The following is a 27090-nucleotide window of genomic DNA, read 5'->3' on the forward strand; positions in this document are numbered from 1 at the left end:
AGTGACAAGAGTGAGACTCTGTCTCAAAAAAACAAAAACCAAAAAACAAAACAAAAGAGTAGTTGGAATCAAACTGCCTGGCTCAAACTTTGGCTGCTACTCTCCCATGAACATGATCAAGTTACTTAACCTTTCTGGGCCTTGTTTTCTTTTTCTACAAATGAGAATAACCATACCCACTCTTCAGTGTTAAGAATTAAATAATTCACATAGAACAGAGAGTGTACACAGTCAGAAGTGTTCAGTAAACATTAATTATAACTATAAAGATAATTTTGGTAACATTTTAATAATTATACATTTTTTAAGACTTTATAAACATCAATTTCATCATTATGTTTAATTAGCATGAAGCTAAAGAGTTTTGAAAATTGATTTTGAAAAATGTGTTTTAAGAATAATAATGCAGGTAGTACACAGACATGGCAAAAAACCAATCAACAGAAGATTTCAACCTCACTAGTAATTGAGTAAATGCAAACAGAAACAATAGTGAGATGTTTTGCCCCTCAGCTTTAAAAAAATTTTTAAATATTACCAGTGTAGTTAATTGTGTGAAGAATATTTTGAAAACCTTTTTATGACTAGATATAGTGGTAGATCAAATGAAATTGCCATAAAAAGATAACTCAAAGATATTCAAGATTAAGTAAATAACCACACGGTAATGTGTATACTATGGGCTCATAAACAGTTTTAAGTTTGTGTACAGATAAATAGACACAGAATTGTGTGACAAAAAATCTAAAATAACACATGATAAACTGTTAACAATAATGTAATTATAGATGGGCAGGGGAATGGAACAGACACAAAAGTTGAAAGGGAACCATTTCCTTTAAATTCTATGTATGTATCTCTGTTGCCCTACCTGAATCAAACATGAATTTTTTCCCCCTCTATTACTTTTATAGTACTTTTTAATGGCAAGAAAACAAAATTTTCCAAAATATCCTAAGTTGTTAGGATGAATTGTATCCTCTAAAATTTGTTTTTATTAAATTATAAAACATAATTATTTTAATTGCAAAAAGAACACCATACAAAACGGAAAAATTCAACACACTATTTCAACACTTTCACCATATCACATAATATAAACACAATATTAAAAAAACACCCAGGTTATATATACCCAAGCCAAGGTCTAATTATAGGTGCAGTCAAATACAAATTACTGTTACTGTTACTTACCTTGAAAGATATTCAAAAGTGGTAAAGAAAAAGTAAATGTCTAAACTAATTACAGATTACAAGGTATCTGGGCCCCAAAAGTCTCTATTAAGTGCATCCCACCATAGGAGTGACAAAAATCTGACTAAAATTTCTGCTGAAATGATTTTGAGAAACTGAGGAACTGAAAACTATTGTAAGACTGGATTTTACTAGTGTGATTAACTTTGCTGTAGTTTTATGACAACCTTTATTAGGTAAAAAGTTTATGATAATATGACCAATTGAAACACTGAAAATTGTATTTTTTCCTAAAAGGTAGAGTTCCATTTCACGTCCAATTTTCCCAATTGAGAATAACAAATTTTCTTTTTTTTTTTTTTTTGAGACGGAGTTTTGCTCTTGTCGCCCAGGTTGGAGTGCAGTGGCGCGATCTTGGCTCACTGCAACCTTAGCCTTCCACATTCAAGCGATTCTCCTGCCTCAACCTCCCGAGTAGCTGGGATTACAGGTGCCTGCCACCACACCCGGCTAATTTTTGTATTTTTAGTAGAGATGGGGTTTCACCAGGTTGGCCAGGCTAGTCTCAAACTCCTGACCTCAGGTAATCCGCCCACCTTGGCCTCCCAAAGTGCTGGGATTACAGGTGTGAACCACCATGCCTAGCCTTATAATATTTATTTATAAAGGTAGTTTTCTTATTACATTAAGTTCCCTAAACAGAAGGAAGAGATAACAAAACCATTTCATGGCTCTTACCTGTAAGTTAACCAAGGTTCCAAATCGACTAAAATGTTCATTAAGTTTGCTGATATTATTTAATTCTGGAGGAACTTTTCTAAGTTCAAGCTTGGTATTTTCATTTCCAAATTGAACCTTCTTCTGAAAGCCTGGGCTGTTTGTTCTATTAAAATTTGGTCTGTAAACAAAATTCAACTTAGTCAATACATTTATAAATCCTGACCCTGACCAAATACAAGGGAATGAAGTTTAACAAAATAGATATCCAATTAAGTTCAATTTTCCCCCAAACTGAAATTACTGGTTGATAAAGGAAATTTAAATTTTTTTCCAACAATGAAGTTTCAAAATGAGCACTGTTAGCACCTTTCATGGAAGCCAACTGAGAAGGGTTCTGCCATATCATGTTACTTTCCACTTCTGATCCACCTCTACTTAACATTCCTATCAGGAAAAGTCTCAGTATCCTCTTTTAGTCAATTTGCATATATAACCTTTATTCTGATTCTGTAAAAGCCAGCTTACTAAAAAATATCCTATCTTAAAACTTTAAGTTTTAAATTTGATTTTAAATTTTATTTTCTTTGATGACAGTCTCAACCTCTTTCCTGCTTTTTTTAAAAAAAGAAAAAAAGAATTGTTGGAACTATAAAGAATACATTTTGACACTTGAAGAAAGGACAAAACTGTGGCCTAGAGAGGTTACTCTGCATTAAATCACAGAATTAATCACAAAGAACTAGAAACTATCCATTATTAAGTAGATGTTAAAGCTCTAAAAGTGATCCTAGTCTCTCTTCACACATTTATTTATAAATGAATCACCTCACACATATCTTAACATTGATTCCTTACCCCTTTCTCTGAAGCTCTTCCTTGACCATTCAATGCCTAGACAGCCTCTCCAACCCCCACAAAAGCCCTTTCTAGCTCCTACCTAACAGGAACTGCCTACATATGAAAGTCTCTTGACAGGTCTGATCTATACCTCCTTCCTCTAATGATGAGAGGCTCATGACTATCCTGTATATAGCTAGTATTCAACAGGTCTAAGTTAAAGAGTGGGTTTTTTGGAGGAGGGTAAATGATAGGAGGAAAAAATTATGCCCTCAACTACCACACCATTTCTGTAAGAAAATGCTTTTCTAACATCAGACAACTAACTTACCAATTTTTAGAAAACTCACACATGGGGATTGCTTACAGAACAGAGTAACATTTTTGGAAGAAACCAAACCATATTGTCATAATAATACAGAAACGATCCTGAAAATCAATGCACAATTATACTTCTCAATTTTCCTGGCCACCTTACTTATCAAACCAAGTCTTCTTTGTAGGAACTCCAGGCTCTCCAGAACCAATGGTTCTTTTCCTTGATTCTGAGTCCACTACTATCCTCATACTGCTTTTATTGGGAGGCTTTTCTGTTTTAAAACAAAAGAAAATGAAAAAAATAAGCACAGGTTAATATTCTCTATTTATCATAGATACCTTCCTCATACAGGAAAATTTCTGGCTTTTATCTAAATATATATATATTTTAGAAGAAATAGAAATAAATGTATAGTAGCTCCCCCTTACGCAGTTTCACTTTTACGATTTCAGTTATCTCTAGGCAACCACAGTCCAAAATTATGGAAAACTACAGAAATAGTAAACAATTCCTAAGTTTTAAACTGCCTGCAGTTCTGAGTAGTTTGATAAAATCTCACACCATCCTACTCCAACACTTGATCTCATCATGTAGGCATTTTATCATCTCCTATCATCCCAAGAAGCATAAATACAATAAGATATTTGACAGAGAAAGACAGGGACCATTCACATAACTTTTATTATAGTATATTGTTATAATTATTTCATTTTATTATTAGACATTGTTGTTTAGCTCTTACTGTGTCTAATTTATAAGTGAAACTTTATCACAGATGTGTCTGTATAGGAAAAAGCATAGTATATGTAGGGTTTGGTACTCTGTGGTTTTATACATGAGGAGTCTTGGAACATATCACCCACAGACAAAGGGGAATTACTGTACATTCAAATACAGTAATCTAAGGGTTTTTTCAAATTTATTTCAATATATTCATTTCACAACTAACTATGAAAAAGAATCAATTCTCATATGCCAAATTAAAATGTGATTCTGTAGGTCACTTCTTTGTAGATAAAACCCAAGTCACTGTTCCCATCTACCATCACCCTCACCGCAAATATATATATATCTCAATGCACAAATGAGAAAATAATCACTTTGAGGCTTTAAGTTCATAGTTTTGAAGTCAAATGCACAATCTAAAAGATTCAAAACTTTACACTAATCCAATAACCTTTGAGAAGTGAAAAGTTAGAGTTATGATTGAAGTGAGCTGCTTTTAAATATGGAATAGATTCATAAAATATGAACGTAATGAAAGCATACTTGCTTTAAACAGGAAAAGATTCAAGTCTAAAATACAGTGTAAAAGAGCTGTAAAAGTCTGTTACTTTCAACATTTTATATTTACTTACACGGCATGTAATGATAACCTGTTATTCCCAAATGACTCTAAAGTTTAAAACATGCAAACCTTAATCCACATAGAAAAATGTAACTTAAAAACTCCTTTTTTATAGATGGCAAAATAGATTGTCTAAAATCCTATTCTTACATATTTCTAAACACCTAACTAACCAAAAGAACTGAGGATCTGTTTCAGCACAATATCTCTCATGGCCACAGCTATGGTCTCCTGCAGAAGGAGAGCATATACTCAATTCTAAATTTTCAACTTCTTGGTTCTCTCTGGAAATCCTACAGGTATCTCAAAACTCACTATGCAGAACATTCAAATTATTTTCATATTAAGTCTTTTATTTTTCTTAAACATTTCTATTAATGAAACTACCATTTTCCCAATCATCCCAGTCAAGTCATATTTGATATATGACTACCCACATATGCCATACACACAGAGACTCAAATCAACGCTCTGGACTCCTGCTGCTTTCCCCCATTTTCAACCTTTCCCAGGACACTGATACCTCCCATCAACATTCAAACATTACAGCCCTAATTACTCCATTTAAAAAAAAAGAAACTCTCTCGTAAAACCAGTTTTCCCTTTAGCAACAACATCTCTCTCCATACCCCCAACAGCCCTTTCCTAATCAATGTCCACACTTACTAACTTTGCTTCCTTAACACCCACTCACTAATCCTCTGAAAACTGGCAGTTGCTCCCATTACTGCACTTTACTTGCTCGTGCTAAAATCACTCATGTCCTCACTTGTTGTTTAAACCTATGAATATATCCCAGTCCTCTTACTGGACCTCTCAGGAGAATTTGCGGCTGTTGATCATCATCTTTTCCATCTTAGGTATTATATTCCCTGGGTTTTTAGGAATCCCCACTCCTTGCTTTTGTCTGCAGCTTTTGGGCTTCATTTCTAAGTTTTCTATAAAGTTCTCCTTTCTCTGTCCATTTACTTTGATGCTGACATTTGTCAAGTAGTTATACTTGGGTTTTCTCATCTCACTTTACATAGCCTTCCTAAAATAACTTTCTTATCTACTGCCATGGCTTCATTCATCTTTTTCAGTGATTCTCAGTGGGGATGGGGAGAGGAAGATTTTAGAAACACACGAGAAAGGTTTTTAAAATTATGTAAGTCAGACCTACAGATTTTGGTATGGCTCCTTCTATCTCCCTTTACCTCCCACTGATACTAATGGGACAGAAGAAAAGATTAAGGACCAAAGTTCTACATATGCATGATTCCAAAATCTGTATATTCTAGCCAACTGTCTCTCATGGACCTCAGACTTCCATATCCTGTTTCCCACTGGACACTTCTACTCAAATGCCCCAGGGGGACAAGAAGTTAAACACTTTCAAAACTAAATTTATCTTTCTGTCAAAGCTGTTCTTCTCAATGAATGAAATTATCATCTGCCCAATTATCCGGGGCAGGAAATGGGTGTCTAATTTCATCCACTTATTACCCCTATTCTAAGCCTCCAAATTCAGTAAGTTACAAGTTTTGTCAATTCTTTCCACAAACTTATTTTTTTCATTTCTATTATTACCCTAGCCCAGCTACTATCACCTCTATTCTAAAATTCTGTAAATGCTTTTAGTTAGCCTCTTACCTCCCTCTACATTCCTTACTTCTTCTCTTCCAGTCACAAAATTCCTTCAGTTTCTCAAAAGTATCACAGGGTACACAGGCTGTATCTATTCTCTTCCTCTAACTCTGACTTATCCTACATCTCTAGGAAACATCCTGTATCTAGCACGTGTGATGTTTCTCTGTCCAGTGGTACCTTCCAAGGACCGGTTCTGCAAAAGGATTTTTGGTCTTATTCCTGTCTCCCAAGTCTGGTTCACCGGCCCTTTTGGAGAATCTGTGACCTATCCAACATCTTTTGTTTTTTACTTTAATATGTTCTGTACCTGAAGGTTCACTAAGAGAGGGAATAACGTGTTTTGCCTCCAGTAATTGAAATGGGTTTGCTCCATCTCATCTGTATTCTCTAATTCAGAATCCCTTTCATTGATATATATTTAAAAGAAGGATATTAAAAACACAGAAGCAAGTTCCTCTTGGTATATCCTCAGCAAATGATCTAATATTAAATAGTTTTATGTAATGTATTTTTCCCCAATAATCCTTTTAATGAATTGTTTTTCTGCCTAAAATTGTCAGCACTGGTTTTGCTGACTAGAAATGGAAAACTACTTAACCCTTCCTCCTCCCTATATCCAATCATGACATCATCCATCAAGTTTTCCACCTCCTTAGAACTCTGCAAAAAATAACTGTCAGGGCTTCTAGGTAACTTTTACATTAGTAATTTCAATGCATCAAAGGGTCCAAATTTCTTTCCTTTTGCTGAATAATTGTCCTCAAAATTTAAAGCAGTAAGCATAAAAGTTTAACTATCACATAATAATAAGTCCATGACAAATTTAAATTAAGGCCATCTATAGGCTATTAGGAATGTGCAATAATTATATAATTAACAATAAATAAGCTTCTTATGTATCTGTCACAATCCAGGACAGTAAATTTAAAATCCCAACTGGGAATAGATGAGAACACATGGTGGGAGGAGGGAGAGGACTAAAAAGAGATAAGAAAACAGAAGGACTACAGACAATCCTCAATTTAGATGGGTTGCTAAATCAGTTGTTTGGTACATAAAATCACTGTTATTAATGGAAAAATCAATCCTAAACTAGCTAACAAAAATGGTACATGATGTATCTAAAGAAGAGTACTAAAATAATCACTATGTACAATAATGATTCTGAGAAAAGGCATTCAAATTTCTAAGTAGGTATGCCAGACATTTATCTCTCAACAGATCACTTTCTATAACAATATGCATTAAGAGCTGAAATTACCATACATCCAACTTGTACATGGTAAGATTTAAATGCAAGGGGTTTGATCCTCCTGCTTCTCTTGATCACAACCAGAAATTGCCCTGGCATGTGAATGGATCTAATAAATATTGACCTGTAGTAGCATGTATTTACAGCTCCAAAGCAGCAAGGTAGAAAGAAATGACTTTAGCGGGAATCCCCAGTAAAAGGTTAACTGAAGTGGAAATTCTCACTAAAAGGTTCCCAGTAAAAGCAAGGAATATTGGTATAAGGAAAACAAACTACATGCTAAATAGTTATCTAAACAAGAAAAGAGGGTTTCTGTGAACTAGCCAGGTAGGAGACCAGTTCAGGATATAGGTAAACATCACACAACAGTTAAAATCTTAAGTGGCCACTTTTTCAATTACAAGGAATCCATATATCCCTCACATACAAGCTGTTAAAAAAAAATCTTTTTTTCTGTTGTTAATAATAGCTACTGAAATTCCTCAAAGAGAATTTAAGAGGAATGGGTATCCACATTAAATGTTGTCCTATGATCTAAAACAGGATATAAATCTGAATTAAAACGTTCCTTACACCTTCATTACAAAAAGTCCTTTAAACATTCAAGGAAGATGCTCAGAATCTGATAGCTTCCAATGAATAAAAGAAAAAAAAAGTGTATGTAAGTAATCACACATTTACCAAACTCCATTAGGCACTGTTACTTACTAAGACTTTTTATTCACAACTGACGAAGCATGATTTTTTAATTCTGACTAGGTAAGACAAGAAAAGACTGGAAAGAAAATGGGATTTAAAACTTAATTGAGGTGGTTAGGGAAAAAGATATATTTTTCGTTAGCCCAGGAAATATTTTCCATTATGTCTGACAATGCTTCATTTCCCTAATATCAAATGTGATCTGTAGCAAATACTGTATTTTCCAAATTACTGTGAACTTTCTCCTTCTGAATCTTATTAGTTTACATTTACATCTCTAGTGTAGCACTCTAGATGTAGGGCACTCTAGATGTAGGGCACTTTGCTGCCCCAGCTTGTGACTATGTCAACCCAAATTGTACCTTTTAGAAATTTTATCCAAAAGTCTGTCTTCTCTAAGAAAATTTTAAGAGTCATTTCTTAACACATAATATCCTTTGCTTAAAAATATACGCAAACTAATATCAAATTTTAACAGGTGAAAAGTCAGCAAAAATAAATACCAAGCACTATTTGATTTTCCAAACTAGGAATAAACTTATCTTTAGGAATTAAAGCGTTACTCTCAAGATTACAAATCATACAAATTACAAAAAAAAAAAAAAAGGCTATCCAAGAAAACGTGCTTCTTTAAGGAAATTCCTTTCCCTCTTGGACAGTGTAATAATTGTATAATAAAGTGTCACCTCTACCACAAATACAGAATTACACAATATATTTTCTCCAATGGGGGAACGAAGGATACAGGGAACAAACAAAATCGCCATCCTGGCCAGTCACGGTGGCTCAAGCCTATAATCCCAGCACTTTGGGAAGCCAAGGCAGGCGGATCACTTGAGGTCAGAGAAGTTCAAGACCAGCCTGGCCAATATGGTGAAATCTCATCTCTACTAAAAATACAAAAACTAGCTGGGCATGGTGGCATGCACTTGTGATCCCAGTTACTCAGGAGGCTGAGGCAGGAAAATCACTTGAAGGGGAGGCAAAGGTTAGAGTGAGCTGAGATCACGCTACTGCACTCCAGCCTAGGCCACAGAGTGAGACTGTCTCCACAAATAAAATGAAATAAATCACCATTACTTATCCAGCCCCAATAAAGGCAAGACCAACTGTTCTTTATAAATGTTTTCCCACTGTTTATATTATGAAAATGACAGGAAGGAAAGATTAATTATAGTACCTCTGGGTGGCAAATCCATATCCCCTGATGTTAGTCCTATCAAGTTGGGCCTTTGTGCATGCACTCTGTGTCTATACATAGGTCTGGAAGTGTTTGTTATGCTTGGGGCTTCAGGATTGTAGCCATCTGTGTCATATGTATCTGGTAATACAAAAACTGTAATTAAAAAACAATTATAAAACTCCACTTGGTAATTTTTTAATATTGATAAGAGAAAAATTAAACAATATAACATTAACATAAAACATGCTTTATATGTATCACAAAGAAAATGACTTTATTTTAAAAAGTTATTAAAAAGAAAATGTTTTTTTTGAAAACATTCATAACTGAGGGCTTATTTAATGTTCATTCACCATGCCTACATAATCTTAGTGAGAAAAGTAGTCCTCACAGAGCAATTCTCTCTAGACATTTTAAAATTCTTCATCTAAAACTGTGTTACATTACGAATATAAAAAGGGCCAAAACTGCACCTGCAGTAAAAAGAGAGGGTGGAGCAGGAGGAGGCTGGTGATGAATGCCAGTTGTTACTACAGTAGGAACAGAACTGGTTGCAGAGTTTGGAGGAGCATCCATGCCAGATGGCTGCAAAGGAGGAAGTGGAGGTGGTGGTCCTGTCAAAACCAAAGAATAAGAAATATCATCTGAAAGCAAACAAATAAAACAAGTTATTGCACATCCGAATATAATCTTCTCATTTATCAAACTATAATATCTACAAACACCAAGCCCTTACAACTGAATTAGATATCCAGGGTAAAATATCCTTTTAATACATTCCAAAGCAGGTTTGCCTTAAGCTATGAAGGCCTGCAGGTAGCTGAGTTTTACCAGTGATGTATTTAATTCACAGGGTCACTCCAAACCATAGTAACTGGCTTGGCACAGGCTACAAAGTGGAGGTGTATTCCAAATGGAAGTATATTGCTATTAATTTCTATCAGGCATTTTTGGGATTCCTTTAGATACTTTTAATTTAAGAATCTATTAAGTTTTAAAAATAGACTAAGAATGGCTAGATAAATACAGGCAAACAAACAGATTTACTTACCTGTAACAGGTGGGAGACTGGGTGGCAATGGACCTGGAGGTGGCACTGGGGGCCTGAGATTCACAGGTGGGGGTGTAAGAATTGGTGGAGGTGGGGGGAGTCCAGGAGGAGGTGGTCCTTCAACAACAGGAGGTTGTGCTGGGAAAGGCAGCATACCAGGAAGATTCACGTCTTCTACAACTACTGGATCACTTCCATGATCAAAAGGACACATGTCTCCTCTCATACAAAAACCCTTTTCTATGAGGAAAGAATAGTTAGAAACAAATGTCAAAAGCACTGGAAGTATATATTTTCTCTAAGTTAGCAAAAGTAAAATATTTAAAAATATGAATATTTTTAATATTGGACAAAAGTATAATTAACCATTTCCCAAGAGCTACCTGATCTTCTCCAGTAATATAAATACTTGTAAAGTGATATTTAACATACTGATATAGTTAGGATGTTTATCCTCTCCAAATCTCATGTTGAAATGTGACAATCTGGCCGGACATGGTGGCTCATGCCTGTAATCCCAGCACTTTGGGAAGCTGAGGCAGGTGGATCACCCAAGGTCAGGAGTTCGAGACCAGCCTGACCAACATGGTGAAACCCCATCTCTACTAAAAATACAAAGATTAGCTGGACGTGGTGGCTGGCGCCTATAAGCCCAGCTACTAGGGAGGCTGAGGCAGGAGAATCGCTAGAACCTGGGAGGCAGTGGTTGCACGGAGCCGAGACTGCATCATTGTACTCCAGCCTGGGGGACAGGGGGAGACTCCATCTCAAAAAAAAAAAGAAGAGGAAAAAGAGAGAAATGTGACAAACGATGTTGGAGGTGGGGCCTGGTAGGAGGTGTTAGGGTCATGGGGGTAGATCCTTCATGAATAGCTTGGTGCCTTCCCCAAGGTAACAAGTGCATTCGCCCTCTAATAGTTCACAGGAGCTGGTTGTTTAAAAGAGCATGGCACCTCCCCGACCACCAACCCCACTCTTCCTCCCTCTAAATTGCTCTCCCTTCGCCTTCTATCATGATTGTAAACTTCCTGAGGCCTTCACCAGATGCAGATGCTGGCACTACACTTTTTGTACAGTCCGCAGAACCATGAGCTAAAGAAACCTCTTTTCTTTATAAATTTCCCAGGCTCAGGCATTACTTCAGAGCAATGTTAAACTAACGTATACATACTAAAAAAAACAAACAAACACAAATGAAAATAACCTAACGAGATATCAGACTTAAATATAATTTTTGTCATATTTTTGTCTTTAGAAATATCCTTCATCTAAATCTCTCACTTAAAACTAAAAAAACTGCAATGATGGCTTTAATACTACTTATAAATCTTTTACAGTAAATCCTTAAAAGTCTTCTTTTTTTTTTTTTTTTTTTTTTTTTTTTAAGACAGAGTCTCGCTCTGTCACCCAGGCTGGAGTGCAGTGGTGCGATCTTGGCTTACTGCAAGCTCCACCTCCCGGGTTCACACCTTCTCCTGCCTCAGCCTCCCGAGTAGCTGGGACTACAGGCGCCAGCCACCACGCCCAGCTAATTTGTTGTATTTTTAGTAGAGATGGGGTTGCACACCATGTTAGCCACGATGTTCTAGATCTCCTGATCTCATGATCCACCCGCCTCAGCCTCCTGAAGTGCTGGGATTACAGGCATGAGCCACTGTGCCCAGCCAAAAGTCTTCAATTCTTTAATAAAATTCTTGCAAAGGTGACATTTACATTTCTAGGTACATTTCTACTGACAGTCCAATAATCACTCATTCTAAAGAAATGAGTTTTGTCAATAATGTTTCAGCAGCAGATTCCCTGATAAAAACTCAGTAGATATTTACTCGTTTGGTAAACTCCCACAATTTATTAAGACTTACTTGCAAATAAATACTATCTTTAAATTGATAATCAAATTAGTGGCAACTAATAATGTTTCAATCATATTGAGGAATTCAAAAAGCAATTAAGGCTAATTTCCCACTTTTCAGAGGTAAGTCTTTGAATAACTGTGTACAACACAAACACAGAATTTAGGCAGCTGGAAATATTAATTAAATACTTCATGAAACAGCTGAAAGACTTACCATCATAGTCTCTACACCGCTTCTTTGGCATGGGTGGTCTTACATAAGAGTTATGGTCCACTTGGTCTTCATGAAATTCAGACCAACTTTCGGTAGTGTTGTTTCCATGATGAGTAGGAGCAATTACTGTAATAGTGCTGCTCAAAGTAGGTACAGGGTAGTGGCCAGATGAAATACTAGGTACCGAAGAGACTGGAGTATAATTATTTTCTAATGGATCTGTTCTATCCAGGTCATATTTAGGTTTTACCAGATCCCTTTCTGCAACAAAAGATAAATGACATATAAAACTACACTGTATTAAAAAAAAAACAAGTCCCAGATCTAACAAATAGTGATATTTTTATAAACATAGAAAAAAAAGTTTTAAATTTTGCATAACAGTCCTTTTCTTTTAAAAAATATTCAATTAATACACAATGTTAAAAGGTAAGCGATTTCTTTTCAATATAACCCAAACTACAAAATCAGGTAACACTGCCATATTTAATGTTTTTCCTTAGAGTTTTGTTTATAGAAAAAAGGAATTTTATATTTTCTTCATCACAATCTTAGTATGCGTAATTACAGTCCACAAAACAAAACATGCAATAAAGTACGGTTATTTTTCCTGTGATGAACATTTTGTAGTCATCCATCTAAAGTTACTACAATGGCTGTTTATTAAAATAAGAACGGATGAGCCAGAAGGAGTTCATATTAAACATTCACAAAGAAATTAACTAGACTATACATATGGTCCTCAGGAAACAGAAAAGAAATTAAAGAGATTAGTTAAGTGAAGTAACATTCCACGAAGCCTAGTATACCTAGATCACAGCAGGGGAAAATTTCTAAGAAAAGAGTAACAGAATACAGGGCTTATACAAAGGCCATAAATAGTATTAAGAGTAGCAAAAAAAGTTTGAGAAAAGGTGTTTTACTACAACATCTTACTTTCAATAACATGTACTAGGAGAAAATTATACATGTTGGGAATGACATGCTCTTGCAAAAATATATATCTGAAATAAAACTTTTTAAACTTTAAAAAATAGTTTTGAAGTATAACTGATACATAATAAACTGAACATATTTAAACTGTGTAAGTTTTAATCAAGGTATACACCTCTGAAACCAATACCACAACTAAATGATGTACATATTCACCACTTCCAAAAGAAACCTCATGCCCCTTTGTAATCTGTAATCTATCATCCCTCCTTTACTCCATCTCACGCAACGACTGGCTTTGCTCTCTGTCATCACAGATTAGTTTGCATTTTTAAAAACTTTAGGCTGGGCACAGTGGCTCAGGCCTATAATCCCAGCACTTTGGGAGGCTGAGGCTGGTGGATCACCTGAGGTCAGGAATTCGAGACCAGTCTGGCCAACCTGGTGAAACCCCCAACGTGACTCTACTAAAAATACAAAAATTAGCCGAGCATGGTGGCACTCGCCTGTAATCCCAGCTACTTGGGAGGCTGAGGCATGATCATCGCTTGAACTCAGGAGGCGGAGGTTGCAATGAGCTGAAACAGCGCCACTGCACTCCAGCCTGGGTGACAGAGCAATACTCTGTCACAAAAACAAAGACTAAGAAAAAAAATTTTTTTAATATACATATGTATTGTCCTGTTTCTTTCACTCAGCATAATTATACTAAAATTCATTCATTTTGTTGCATGTATCAATAGTTCTTTTCTTTGTATCCATGTTATGGTATGGATATACCACAACATGTTTATACATTCACCTCTTGATGGACATTTAGGCTGTTTCTCTATCTGGCTCTTACAAATAAGTCTGCTATGAACCCTTTGTGAACAAATATCTGTGTGGACATACACTTTCATTTCTTCCAGGTAAACAGTAAGAAGTAGAATAGTGGACCCATATGCTAAGTGTAGTTTTAACATTTTTACATATTGCCAAAATGTTTTCCAAAGAGTTCCAGCTTATCTACATTCTCACCAACATGGAATAGAATCAGTCAGTATCATTGTGGCTATCCTGTTGAACGTGTAGTGGTAACTGTGATTTTAATTTGCAAGGAATAAAACTTTTAAAGGAATTTTTAAAAAGCATTCTCTTGGACCACAGAAAACATCATAATAGAAAAAAATGAAGACAACGCTGACAAAATGTTAAGCAATTTTTAAAAACATTTAAACATGGAGTTTTTCATAATAAAAGGATAACCAAAATATACTATTTACCCCTGCTTCGTGTTCTGCTTCTGCTTCTAGTCCTGCTTCTATCTCTGTCCCTCTCACGAAGCCTCTCTTTACTCCAACTTCGACTTCGACTCCTGCTATAACTGCGACTCCGCCCTCGTCTTCTATTGTACCGGTCTCTGTATGAATCTCTTCGAGGAGGGTTTCGATCATAATCTCTTTTGCGAGAACGATCATCTTTTTTCCTCTCATCACGGCTTCTAAAGAAATATGTGATCACTTTTATACAAAAATTTTTAAGTGACACAGGAAAAAGCTAATTAAATGCAAAAAGTTATGTTTAATTCTTATAAACTTTTTATCCTACCATCAGACAACTGAAAAAACTGAGCTTAATATTCAGTACTTTAAATCCCTTTTAAATGAAAAACAAACGTTTTAAAGCCTTAACCCTTAGTCTTATTACACATTGGCAACTATACAATTAGGCATCTGTAGATAAAGGCATCTATACGTAAGACTTAGAGTACATACAGAACATACCATCCCATACATATAATCTCAAACTTACAGACATGTATCACATGCATTGTATTCTAAGTGCTTTTGAAGCCTGAATGAGAAAAACAATTTAATCACACTAAACGGAAACAGCAGGCAAAAAAAAAGACCCACACATTAAGATTCTACTGGAATCTGAAGTTAGGAATAAAAAGATAAGCAGCTAATATATGTCAAGCACTGTTCTAAACTCACTCCCAAGATCTACAAATCTGACCTAGATTTTCATGGTAGAAACGGACCTAGTTATATTTTCCTAGACCAATAAAAGAGTAGATATTACTTGTCTCTGAGTAAAAGATAACCCAAGTCTAAACATTCATATAAAAGATAACTTACATCGAAACACTGAGTATGGTTCAATGAACTGCTCACCTATTTTCCCTGTATCGGGAGCTTGACTGCGGAGGACTGTGATTTAGCCTTCTAGAAAACTTCTTCTCTCGCTCTTCCTCCTTAGTGATCTGATTAAAAAAAAAAAAAAGTGTACAAGTTTAGTAGTTATTCCACTGTTAAACAGCCTTAGATAGGGCTGGACACAGTGGTTCATGCCTGTAATCCCAGCACTTTGGGAGGCTGAGGCAGGTGGTTCACGAAGTTGGGAGTTCAAGACCAGCCTGGCCAACATGGTGAAACCCCGTCTCTGCTAAAAATACAAAGATTAGCTGGGCACAGTGGCAGGGGCCTGTAATCCCAGCTACTCTGGAGACTGAGGAAAGAGAATCGCTTGAACCTGGCAGGCAGAGAGGTTGCAGTGAGCTGAGATCGCACCAGTGCACACTCCAGCCTGGGCAACAGAGTGAGGCTCTGCCTCAAAAAAAAAAGAAAAAGCCTTAGACACATTACTGCTTTAATGACTTTATTAATATTAACATTTAATTAACATTAAATAAAATTTAATTAACATTAAAATTAGTTTATATAATGTAGAAGCAAAATTGTCATCTTCTAAAATTATCCAAACAAAGTAAATTTCTCTACTAAGTAAAATCATTTAACTATAATGAAATGATTACATTGGTGAGAAAACATTTTAAGCAAGTATGCTCATTTAACATAATTAATGGAAATCCAATTTTATTCCTCTTTCAAAAGTCTAACATATATTCATGTTTTCGTTTCATGGATTTGGTCTGATACCAAACACATCAAGGAATATAGAAGAATACATTAGAACTCACCAAGTCATAAATACACACACACACACAAACATATACATATTTATATATAAACATATATTTATATAATGATGTATATTATATATTATATATTATATACAATATATAATATATATTTATACATATATATTATATATTTATAATATTTTATATAAATATATTACATATTTATAATATTTTATATAAATATATTATGTATTTATATAAAATATAAAATACATATAATATATAAATATATAATAATTATATATTATATAATTATACATATTTATATATTTATATATATTTTTATATAATATAATATACAAAAATATATAAATATATGTTTATGTGTATGTATTTATGACTTGGTGAGTTCTAATGTATTTATATATTTATATATAGATATATATACAAATATAAATAAATACATAAATATAAATAAAATATAGATATAAAATATATATATAAATAATATATATTATACATCATATATTATATATTATATATAAAATATATAATATAAATATATATAATATATAATATATAATATATAATATATAATATATAATATATAAATATATATTATATATGACTATATAATATATATTATATATGTAACATATATTATACATATCTGTAACATATCTGTAACATATATATTATACATATATATGTAACATATATCTGTAACATATAATAATATATATAACTATATATAATAATATATAATATTATATATACATATATATATATGCGCCTGGGAAGACAATGTATAAGGTGAAATAGTTCTCCAGTTTCTCACAGCAGCATGACAGCTATATATTTCTGTTTCCTACAAGGTGCCTCCATTCACATTATATAGCTACTAGAAAGCAACCTTGGAAAATATTCTCAGTGCTACCTTCTCCAGACTATATTGTTGAGAATAATGGTCCTCAACAATAGGAACGACAGGAATCACTGTTTTTCTAGATAATTAGAAAAAAGGGACTTAGAGGTTAAACAAATTCAGGAAATATTGTGCAAGTGGCTTCTATAAATAAGACAGAGCTCAAGATTTTGCGTTACTGAGAACCATAAGATATTCTTATGCAGGCAGTCTACGCACAGGGTACACATGTCCCAGTTTATGCCAGCTGTTTCAGCATCCTTTTGATAAGAGCTTCTGACTGTCAAAATGTACCACTTTAGGCTGGGCACAGTGGCTCATACCTGTAATCCCGGCACTTTTAAAGGCAGAGGTGGGTGGATCACTTGAGGTCAGCAGTTTAAGACCAGCCTAGCCAACATGCTGAAATATCATGTCTACTAAAAATACAAAAATTAGCTGGGCATGGTGGCAAGCGCCTGTAATCCCAGAAGGGGATTACAGGAGGGATACTCGGGAGGCTGAAGGAGGAGAACTGCTTGAACCCAGGAGGCAGAGATTGCAGTGAGCCGCTATGGCGCCACGACACTCCAGCCTGGGCAATAAGGTAAGACTCGGTCTCAAAAAACAAACAAAAAAAAAAGTGTGCCACTTTAGATGAGAAATCAAATGGAAATCCTATTAACAGACCAAACTAGGAGAAATAATCTTTAAAGCGTTCTTTCAACAGTTTGCCTTTTTAAATTCAAGTACTTTCATACTCTTTCCACCTATTCCAGCTCTCCTCCCAGACCAGACAAAAAACCGGGTACTAATACAATCCTTCTGATGCACTCTTTCCCTTCTATTTACTCAATACATTTTTGCGAGTAATCTAAGAGATCACCATATTCCACAGCACATGCCCATCTGTAAACTTTTAGTATAGCCACAGCATTTTAAACGTAGATTGCCATCTGGCATTTCAACAATTCTGAAAGATCAGGGATAAGTATCTCCCATAATTGGTTGAAAAAACAGGAAGTATTATTACATCAATAGATAATAAGACTAAGGCTTTGCTACTAACTCGATTTAGGGGAAGACTACTCAAGCCAAGAGACTGTGATTTACTCAAGATTTTCTGAGAATTAAAGCATATATATATATATATATATATATATATGTACACACACACACACATACATATATATACACATACATATATACACATACATATATATATACATACATATATATATACATACATATATATATACATACATATATATATATATATACATACATATATATATATTTTTTTTTTCAGACAGAGTTTAGCTCTTGTCACACAGGCTGGAGTGCAATGGCGTGGTCTCAGCTCACTACAACCTCTGTCTCCCAGGTTCAAGCGATTCTCCTGTCTCAGCTTCTCGAGTAACTGGGATTACAGGCACCTGCCACCATGCCTGGCTAATTTTTGTTTTTAGTAGCGACGGGGTTTCACCATGTTGGCCAAGCTGGTCTCGAACTCCTGACCTAAGGTGATCCACCCGCCTCAGCCTCCCAAAGTGCTGGAATTACAGGCGAGAGCCACTGCGCCCGGCCAAAGTATAATTTTTAACAGCAAAAATCTGAAACCAACCCAAAGTTCCACCAGTAGGCAAAACTTGAATAAACCATTGCATATCTCTATGTTGCATAAGCAATTACCAAGACAATATCCACTGTCCCTTTCTTCCTAACAGAACCCTTATACTGTTAGGTATGAAATAGGTTCACTTCTAAATTACATTTCTGGTCTTCTCAGGCAGAAAAAACTGATTGGGATGTTACATGTGGGTATGTGTATACGAAAATATATAAATATACATGTGTGTAAATATATTCAGATAGAGATATAAATATATTTGAGATTACATAATATTATATATATTTTATTGCATAATAAAATGTATTATTTATATATAATCTGGAAAAAGCATAAAAGGAGAAAAAACAAAGGTCACAACAGCAACATCTCTAACAATCTCAAAAATGACAGCAGCTACCGTTTACTGAGAACCTACCATGTGCCACGTGTGAGGAGTAAGTAAAATAATGTATATAAAGCACTTGACTGGTGCTTTATATACATTATTTTGCTTATTCCTCACAAGAACCTTTAATATTTCCATTTCGCAGCTGAGTAAAATGAGGTTCAGAAAAATAATGTTTTCAAGGTCACAAACCAGTGATTTGTAGAACCAAATTTTTAACTAAGATTTGTGTGACCTAAAGCTAGGGCTAAATGCAGAAACATAATGGCTTAACTGCCAACAATTATTTTCACTAAAATTGTATTTTTTTTTTTTTTTTTTTTTTAGACAGGGTCTTGCTCCGTTGCCTAGGCTGCAGTGTAGTGCTTCAATCTGCACCCTCAGGCTCTGGGGCTCAAGCAGTTCTCCCACCTCAGCCCATCAAGTAGTTGGGACTACAAGCATGCACCACCCCATCACGCCTGGCTAATTTTAAAATTTTTTTCATAGAGATGAGGTCTCACTATATAACCCAGACTGGTCTCAAACTCCTGGGCTCAAGTGATCCTCCCGCCTCAGCCTTCCAGAGTGCTGGGATTACAGGCATGAGCCACCAAGCTCACCCTGGCCAAATTATAATCTTTTAACATCAAACTGAAAAGATATAAATTATTATATGACTATTAACTAAGGGTGAAGAGAGAAGGTTATAAAATACCCAAAAAGTTTTGGGACCTCTTGAAGTATGAAGTCATTTCCACCGTCCTGTGAAGGTCCTTGTGTTTTACTACCTTAAAAACAGTCCCCTACTAAATACATGTATGACAAAAGCAAACAGACCAACTGTCGACCCAATTATTTTCATAGAACAGATATTAAGACTCTATGTCTGTAAGATATTGTGCAGAGTAAAAGCAGGCCTGATAATACTAACCTTAGAAAGCCAGCATGCTTGTAAGGCTGGCCTTTGGCTGGCTCCTGGGCACTTTGATTTCTCGAGGGTTCCCATTACCCCCTGATAAGGAATGGTTCACTGTGACTGAATTATTTATGAAACAATATGGTCTACACTAAACATCTGCCTTCCTCCCAGGAGTCTGGAATTTTGGTACATACTAGGTAGGTGGTGCCTATGTGACCAGTTCCAAATAAGAACGCAGGGCAGAGTTTCTAAGGAGCTTGCCTAATCCCCATGTGTTGTTACAGTTCACTGCTAGGGGAATTAAGCACATCCTGTGCAACTCTGAGGACTTTGTAAGCTTGTGCTTGTTTTCCACTGGACTTGGCCTCATACACCTTTTCCATTTGCTGACTTTGCTTTATATCCTTTTGCTGAAATAAGCCAGGGCCATAAGCATAATTATATGCAGAGTCCTACGAGTCCTCCTAGAAAAATCATTTAAACTGGGAGTGGTCCTGAGGACTCCAACACAAAGATACAGAAGATAAAAACTCAGTTTAGTTATTCCTCTTATGTGTTTAAATAACCTGTAAGGTATAACACAAATCATTACCTCTTCCTTCTTTATATCTTTTTCTTGGTGTGGAAAAAATTCTACCTTCAGGCTTCCTGATGATGGCTGCTCTGGAGGAGGTAGGTAACTCTTTGTATTCACAGCATCAAAAAGTTTTTCCACAAATATCTGTGTCTCTAAAAATAAAACCAAACACCACAGATTAAAACACATTTGTTAAGATTAATTCCCCGCTTCCACATCTCTTATCTCTAATATGATGAAATATACCTTGACTTTATTATAAATTAGAAAATATACTACTACTGGCCGGGCGCGGTGGCTTACGTCTGTAATCCCAGCACTTTGGGAGGCCAAGGGCGGGTGGATCACCTGAGGTCAGGAGTTCAAGACCAGCCTGGCCAACGTGATGAAACCCCGTCTCCACAAAAATTAGCCAGGCATGATGGCAGGTGCCTATAATTCCAGATACTAGGGAGGCTGAGGCAGGAGAATCACTTGAACCCAGGAGACGGAGACTGCAGTGAGCAGAGATCGCGCCACTGCACTCAAGATCACACCACTGCACTCAAGATCGCACCATTGCACTCCAGCCTGGGTGACAGAGCAAGACTCCATCTCAAAAAAAAAAAGTAAAAAGAAAGAAAATATACTAATATCAACAGCTTCCCAACCAGTGTGCCATGGCACAAGTCCTGAGACAATACTGATTCATGCTATTTTCAAGACGGTAGAGACTGGAATGGTTGCAGCCCTCTGGGCTAGTCACCTCCAGCCATGACTAAGTCTTCTCTGTGTCGCCTACTCAGTGTTGCAAACACAAACACTATCATAATCTAGATGTGGCAAGGTACAAAAAGCTGAAAAGCAATGTGCTAGGTAAGATTCAAAGCAGTTTCCTAAGCAGTACTAGCTTTAAATAAATAGGCAGTCATTTTCTTAATCTTTTAATCTATGTAAGAAAAAATATCAACATGCTTTAAGGATAAGCACATGGACATTACTGAGAGGTGGCATCCATTTTAAATAAGCTATGGATATACTCAATAATAATACTGTTTATTTAACTTTGTTAAAATTAGAGCTTCTTACCAAGTTCCTTTAATATTCTGTGGATAAACTTATTTTAAATAACTTTATTTATTTTTTTTGAGATGAGTCTCACTTTGTCGCCCAGGCTGGAGTGCAATGGCGCGATCTCAGCTCACAGCAACCTCTGCCTCCCGGTTTTAAGCAATTCTCCTGCCTCAGCCTCCCAAGTAGCCGGGATTACAGGCACCCACCATCATGCCCAGCTAATTTTTATATTTTTTGTAGAGACAGAGTTTCACCATGTTGGCCAGGCTGGTCTTGAACTCCTGACCTCAGGTGATCCACCCACCTCAGCCTCCCAAAGTGCTGGGATTACAGGCGTGAACCACCGTGCCAAGCCTTAAATAACTTTTTAAAATATAGTAGTATTTTTAAACCAAAGAGCTTACCTTTCTGAAGAAATACATCCAGCTGATCAATACATAATGCCTTTAACTCTTTTTCACTTTTGTCTTTCTTTACCAAAGCCAGAACATATTTTGCTAGGGCAGATGGATCTGCATCACAGCTAAAGAAAAAACCAATGTTGAAGAAAATTTAGCCAACTGCACATTCTACAAATTCCAGTTACAAACTGAATTAGTGAGAATAATAGTTAAGTGAGTTAATACATGTAAAAAGCACCTGGGTCACAGAGGACCTTGAAGAAATTTAAGTTCTCTTTATACTAACACTCCTTAATGCTATGTGTAGCCATTTTATTTCTTAAAAACATACCCATCAGTATATTAGTTTAAACAGCAAAAAAAAAGTCTAGAAATGGATCCAAATGTACTAGGAATTCAGATTTTATAAAAGTGGCATCCAAACCAACTAAGAAGAGATAAATTATGCAATAAACAGTATTGAGGCCAGGCACAGTGAATCAACCCTGTAATAACAGCACCTTGGGAGACCTAGGCGGGCACATCGCTTGAGCCCAGGAGTTCAAGACCAGTCTGGGCAAAATGGCAAAACCCAGTCTCTACCAAAAAAAAATTAGGCATGGTAGTGTGTGCCTGTAGTCCCAGCTACTCGGGAGGCTGAGGGGGAAGAATCATCTGAGCCCAGAAGTTCAAAGCTGCAGTGATTTGGGATCGCGTCACTGCATTCCAGTCTGGGTGACAGAGTAAGACCCTATCTCAAAAAAAAAAGAAAATGTATTGAGACAACTTGGCAATTACCTTTTACAAAATAAACTTGGAAACACTTGTTAGAGGAAAACACAATTTATTTAACCCTGGAGTAAGGAAGACACAAAATCCATACATCAAAAAAGTAATGTGATTATAAAAAACAAAAAAAAAAACCTCATAATGAAGAGTCAACAAATGAAAAACAAGCTCAGTTTATCTCATCACAAAAAGGCTAATTCCCCTAACCCACAGTGTTTTTACCAAGACTAACATTATAAGAGAAAAAAAGACAAAGGATATGAATAGATGCTAAACCATAAAATAAATAAAAATGACTCTTAAATGAGTAAAAATTCAACCTCACCCATAAGAGAAATACAAATTTAAGTTACACTGAAATATTTTTCAGTTATCAGGCTGGCAAAATCCAATAAATATGAAAATGTATTCTGGTGGCAAGACTAATGAAAACGCAATTTTAAACATGAGCTGGTGTGAGTACACTGGTAGCTGATAGAGTACTCTGGTAGTATCAAGGTCACAAATGCAATGTACATCTACAAATTTATTCTACACATATACTCATGTGTTCAAAATGACATGTGTACAAGTTACTCATTGTCATATTGATTGTAAAATCAAAAATGTGCACGTCCATTTAGAGAGAACTGGAAAAATAAACTATTAAAATCCACACAAAAGAATGACATGTATGTAGCAAAAAGATAAAAAGACAGATAATGAAGTTTTCAACCCTTAAAGAAATCTTCATATCAATTTATTAAATTTAAAATGCAAGACAGAGAAAAGGTTTGTATAGTATTTGCCATTTGTGTTGGGGGAGAAGAGAGAAATCAGGTTTATATATATGTGGAAGGATAAATAAACTTCGGCTATTTGGATGGGATGATAGTAAGAACTAAGTAAAGGAGGGACAGGGTAAGAAGGGAAAGTTTTTTTTAAAAAAAACCACATAATAATTGTATGTATTCATAGAGTACAATGTGATATTCTGATACCTGTATGCAATGTGTAATGAACAATCAGGGTAATTAGCATATCTATCACCTAAAAAATATATTTCTTTGTGTTGGGAACATTCAAAATCTTCTCTTCTAGCTATCTGAAAATATATAATAAATTAACTATAGTTACCCTACAGTGTTAAACAACACTAGAACTTACTCATCCAATCCAGCGTAATTTTGTATCTGTTAACCAACCTCTCCCTATCTCCCTACCACCCTTCCCAGCATTTGGTAACCACTATTCTACTTTCTACTTATATGAGACCAACTTATTTAGCTCCCATATATGAGTGGTAACATACAGCATTAATCTTTCTGTGCCTGGTTTATTTCAATTAACAATGTCAGGACGGAAAATTTTTGATGTCTGAACTATTTTCATCCAATTCAAAAGAATGATATAATTGTTTATAACTAAGCTAAAATTATTAAGATTTTACAAGTTAGAATAACTAACAATAAAATAATAGCAGTAGTTAATTACTAACACTTACTCAACACCTAGTTTGTGCCATGAACTGCACTTCTAATTTTACATACTATATTGGGCTCTCACTTTACTGATAAAGAAACTGAGGTTCAGAGAAAAGCTAAGTAGACTTCCCAAGACTACATGGCAAGAAAATGAGTCAAGATTTAAAACTAAATCTCATACTCCAAAGGCCACATTCTTAATCATCACACTAGACTGCCTCTTACAACGAGGTGCCAGAAACCTGACTTCCAATTTACTTTTTAAACACCTAGAGTTACAGTCACTCCCTATCAACCAAATCAACCAGACATCAACCAAACCAGACATCAAGCTAAACATATTTCAATTTACTGGAAATCATTATAATACATAATACTATTATTGTGTTTTATTGCAACTGCTGTATATAAATTCAGTCTACACTGAGTCTAAATGCTGTAATTTAATATTGGTTTGATTGTTGTGGTGAATTTTCAACTTATTAGTGGTTTTTCCAGTAACTTACCTGTCATTTTTCAATTCTCTCAACGAAATACCAAATCTATTTCATTTTCACACCATTATTTTTTAAATAGGACATTTTAAAACTGAATTAAAATGTTAGCAGCTAAAAATCTAGAGGAAGGCTTTCGTGATTTTTATAATGATTATGGTCTATAAACCACAGTTTGATAAAACAGCAAGATAGAATTCCAGAAGAATCTCTGCTCAACATCTTCTGTAGAAGCAATCTGAACTGAATAAAAAACCATTAGCCACAACAAATATACTACCATATACAGTTCTAAATCCTTTAAATAATCTGAAAGGCAGATGACTTTTTAACATTTGTTAAAAGTTCAAATTATATAGAAGCAGGGGTTGTAATTTCACATTTAATGGCAAAACAACTGAATTTGCATTTGGGAGACAATTTTTCTTAAGTCCTACAAGAAGTTCCATTTTTACTTCAATATTTTTGAAAACAAAAAGCTGAGTAAAAAACATGGACCACAGAAATTTAATAATATACTGAAATGTTATGTATCAGGAACAGAAAGGCAAAACATATGTTCTCTTTTCTATTTGTCTTAAGTGCTATATTATCTGAACATCTATCTAGTAATGATGTTATGCAAAGTCAATTAAACATTCAAATTACCTAATTAAAAAAACTATATTCATATAGCAAATTATTTTAAAAAATTATCTCCATGGCTAGCAAGATTGTTCAAGGTACTTTACCAGTTGCCACTGCTGATAAAAGGTTTGTAATTTGAATGATCTATACCTTGTCAGAGCTAGACTTTTCTTTATCCCTGCTATATACTGCTAGCATCCTGAAAATGTGTGAAAGAAAAAGTAGACCTGAAATTGCCTTATAGATCAGGGAAAAAAAGAATCAAGTTTTGAAAAGTACTTCTTAGCTCCCACAAACAACAAAATCTGCCAATAAAGTATGATTCTGATCACCAAGTGCTCCAACTGCAATTACTCTTCTGTGTGTGTGTTGGGGCTGGTGAGGGGGCAGAATACAAACAAAAGCGAAAACTACAAAATAAGGCATGAGATCTAACTTAACAATCGCATTTGTAGAAGGCAAATAGAAGGTGAAACTTAAGCGGTTTAGTAAACGGTTAAGTTAAAGGAAATGAAAGTGTGAAATGGCTGGGGGGAAACATAAATTATAAACATGCAATAAAACAGGAAACTGAGAACTAGACAGGAAAGAGTGCTGCTCTCCTATGCAGTAGAGTGTTAGTGCTTTCAGTTCTAGGTTCCACCTTTATAAATGCATAAACAAACTCAAACAGATTCTTAGAAAATGACCAAGATGGTAAATGGGTATCATTATTAGATGGTTTTCTAGGGATTCTCAGCCTAGAGAACTGAAATGTCAGAGAGAACTTGGTAAGTCTTAAAATAATTGAAAGGTTATCACAAGGAAAAAGGATTACATTTGTCCAATAATCCTCCAAGGAATGTAACTAAGCCAGTTTTACATTTGTCCAATATATCCTCCAAGGAATGTAACTAAAGCCAGTAAGCAGAAGCAGCCAAACAGGTTTTGGCTTAAAATAGAGATAGGCTTTTTTTTTTTTTTTTTAAATAATCAGAGGCCTCCCAAAGGCAGAATAAACTGCCTGAGGGTTCTCCATCATTAGAATGGTTTCAAGCACAGGCTGAACAGCTCTTGGCAGATAAGCACTGGATTGGATAGTAAATCCCTCACAAATATCAATGAGTATAATCATTAGGTTTAAATCTGTTCATGAGATACTGTGCAAATATATGAAATATAAAATAACACAGTAGTCTGTTCAATTACTGATCTACATATATTAGTAATAGAAAAGCATTTTTTAAAAATTACACTGTAGATAAAATACACACTACAAAAGATCTGAGCCATATTAATAGTTACTAAGCGAGAGAATATACATACAAATATATGTCTCACTAGATCAATGGCTCATTTCTGTCAGGGAATCTTTCATCTTCATATAAAGTTTGATGAATAAAATAAGAAAATAAGTATGTTGGGTTTAGTGATTATCGTCCAAATATCGCATTCATTATTCAAGAAAATTTTAAAAGCACCTACTCTGTCACTGTTCTAGATCCTGAAAATACAGCTTCTAGAAACATCACTGTTGCCACGGAATTTACACTGGGGGGTGGGGGAAGACAATATGCATATTACACAAACATACGTTTATAGTATGTATTGTCATGTAGACACGTGCTCTGAGGAAAAATCCAGGTTGAAAAGATAAAGTGTAAAGGAGGAGAAAGGAAGAAAGAAAGGTAAGGAGACAGAAAAGATAAAACAAGTATTATTTAAGATCATCAAGGAAGGACTCTGTTGAAGGGACATTTAAA

The 27090-nt window shown here is 35.1% G+C and overlaps 1 protein-coding gene across 46 annotated transcripts in view; it reads right to left on the reverse strand.

The window, feature by feature from the left end:
- RBM26 (RNA binding motif protein 26) overlaps positions 1-27090 on the reverse strand; it is a 96003-nt gene that overhangs the window by 41787 nt on the left and 27126 nt on the right. For 14 of the 46 annotated variants that reach the window (XM_063714677.1, XM_054528658.2, XM_054528667.2 and 11 more), the window contains 10 exon segments: positions 22000-22118; positions 20558-20694; positions 15394-15482; positions 14500-14717; positions 12302-12562; positions 10233-10472; positions 9655-9795; positions 9179-9319; positions 3230-3341; positions 1933-2092 (listed from right to left, as the gene is read on the reverse strand). In XM_063714677.1, coding sequence (XP_063570747.1) covers positions 1933-2092; positions 3230-3341; positions 9179-9319; positions 9655-9795; positions 10233-10472; positions 12302-12562; positions 14500-14717; positions 15394-15482; positions 20558-20694; positions 22000-22118 — 1618 coding nt within the window. 46 annotated transcript variants of the gene reach the window in all.

The sequence above is a fragment of the Pongo abelii genome, chromosome 14 (assembly GCF_028885655.2).
Source record: "Pongo abelii isolate AG06213 chromosome 14, NHGRI_mPonAbe1-v2.0_pri, whole genome shotgun sequence".
In the NCBI taxonomy this organism is placed as follows: Eukaryota; Metazoa; Chordata; class Mammalia; order Primates; family Hominidae; genus Pongo; species Pongo abelii.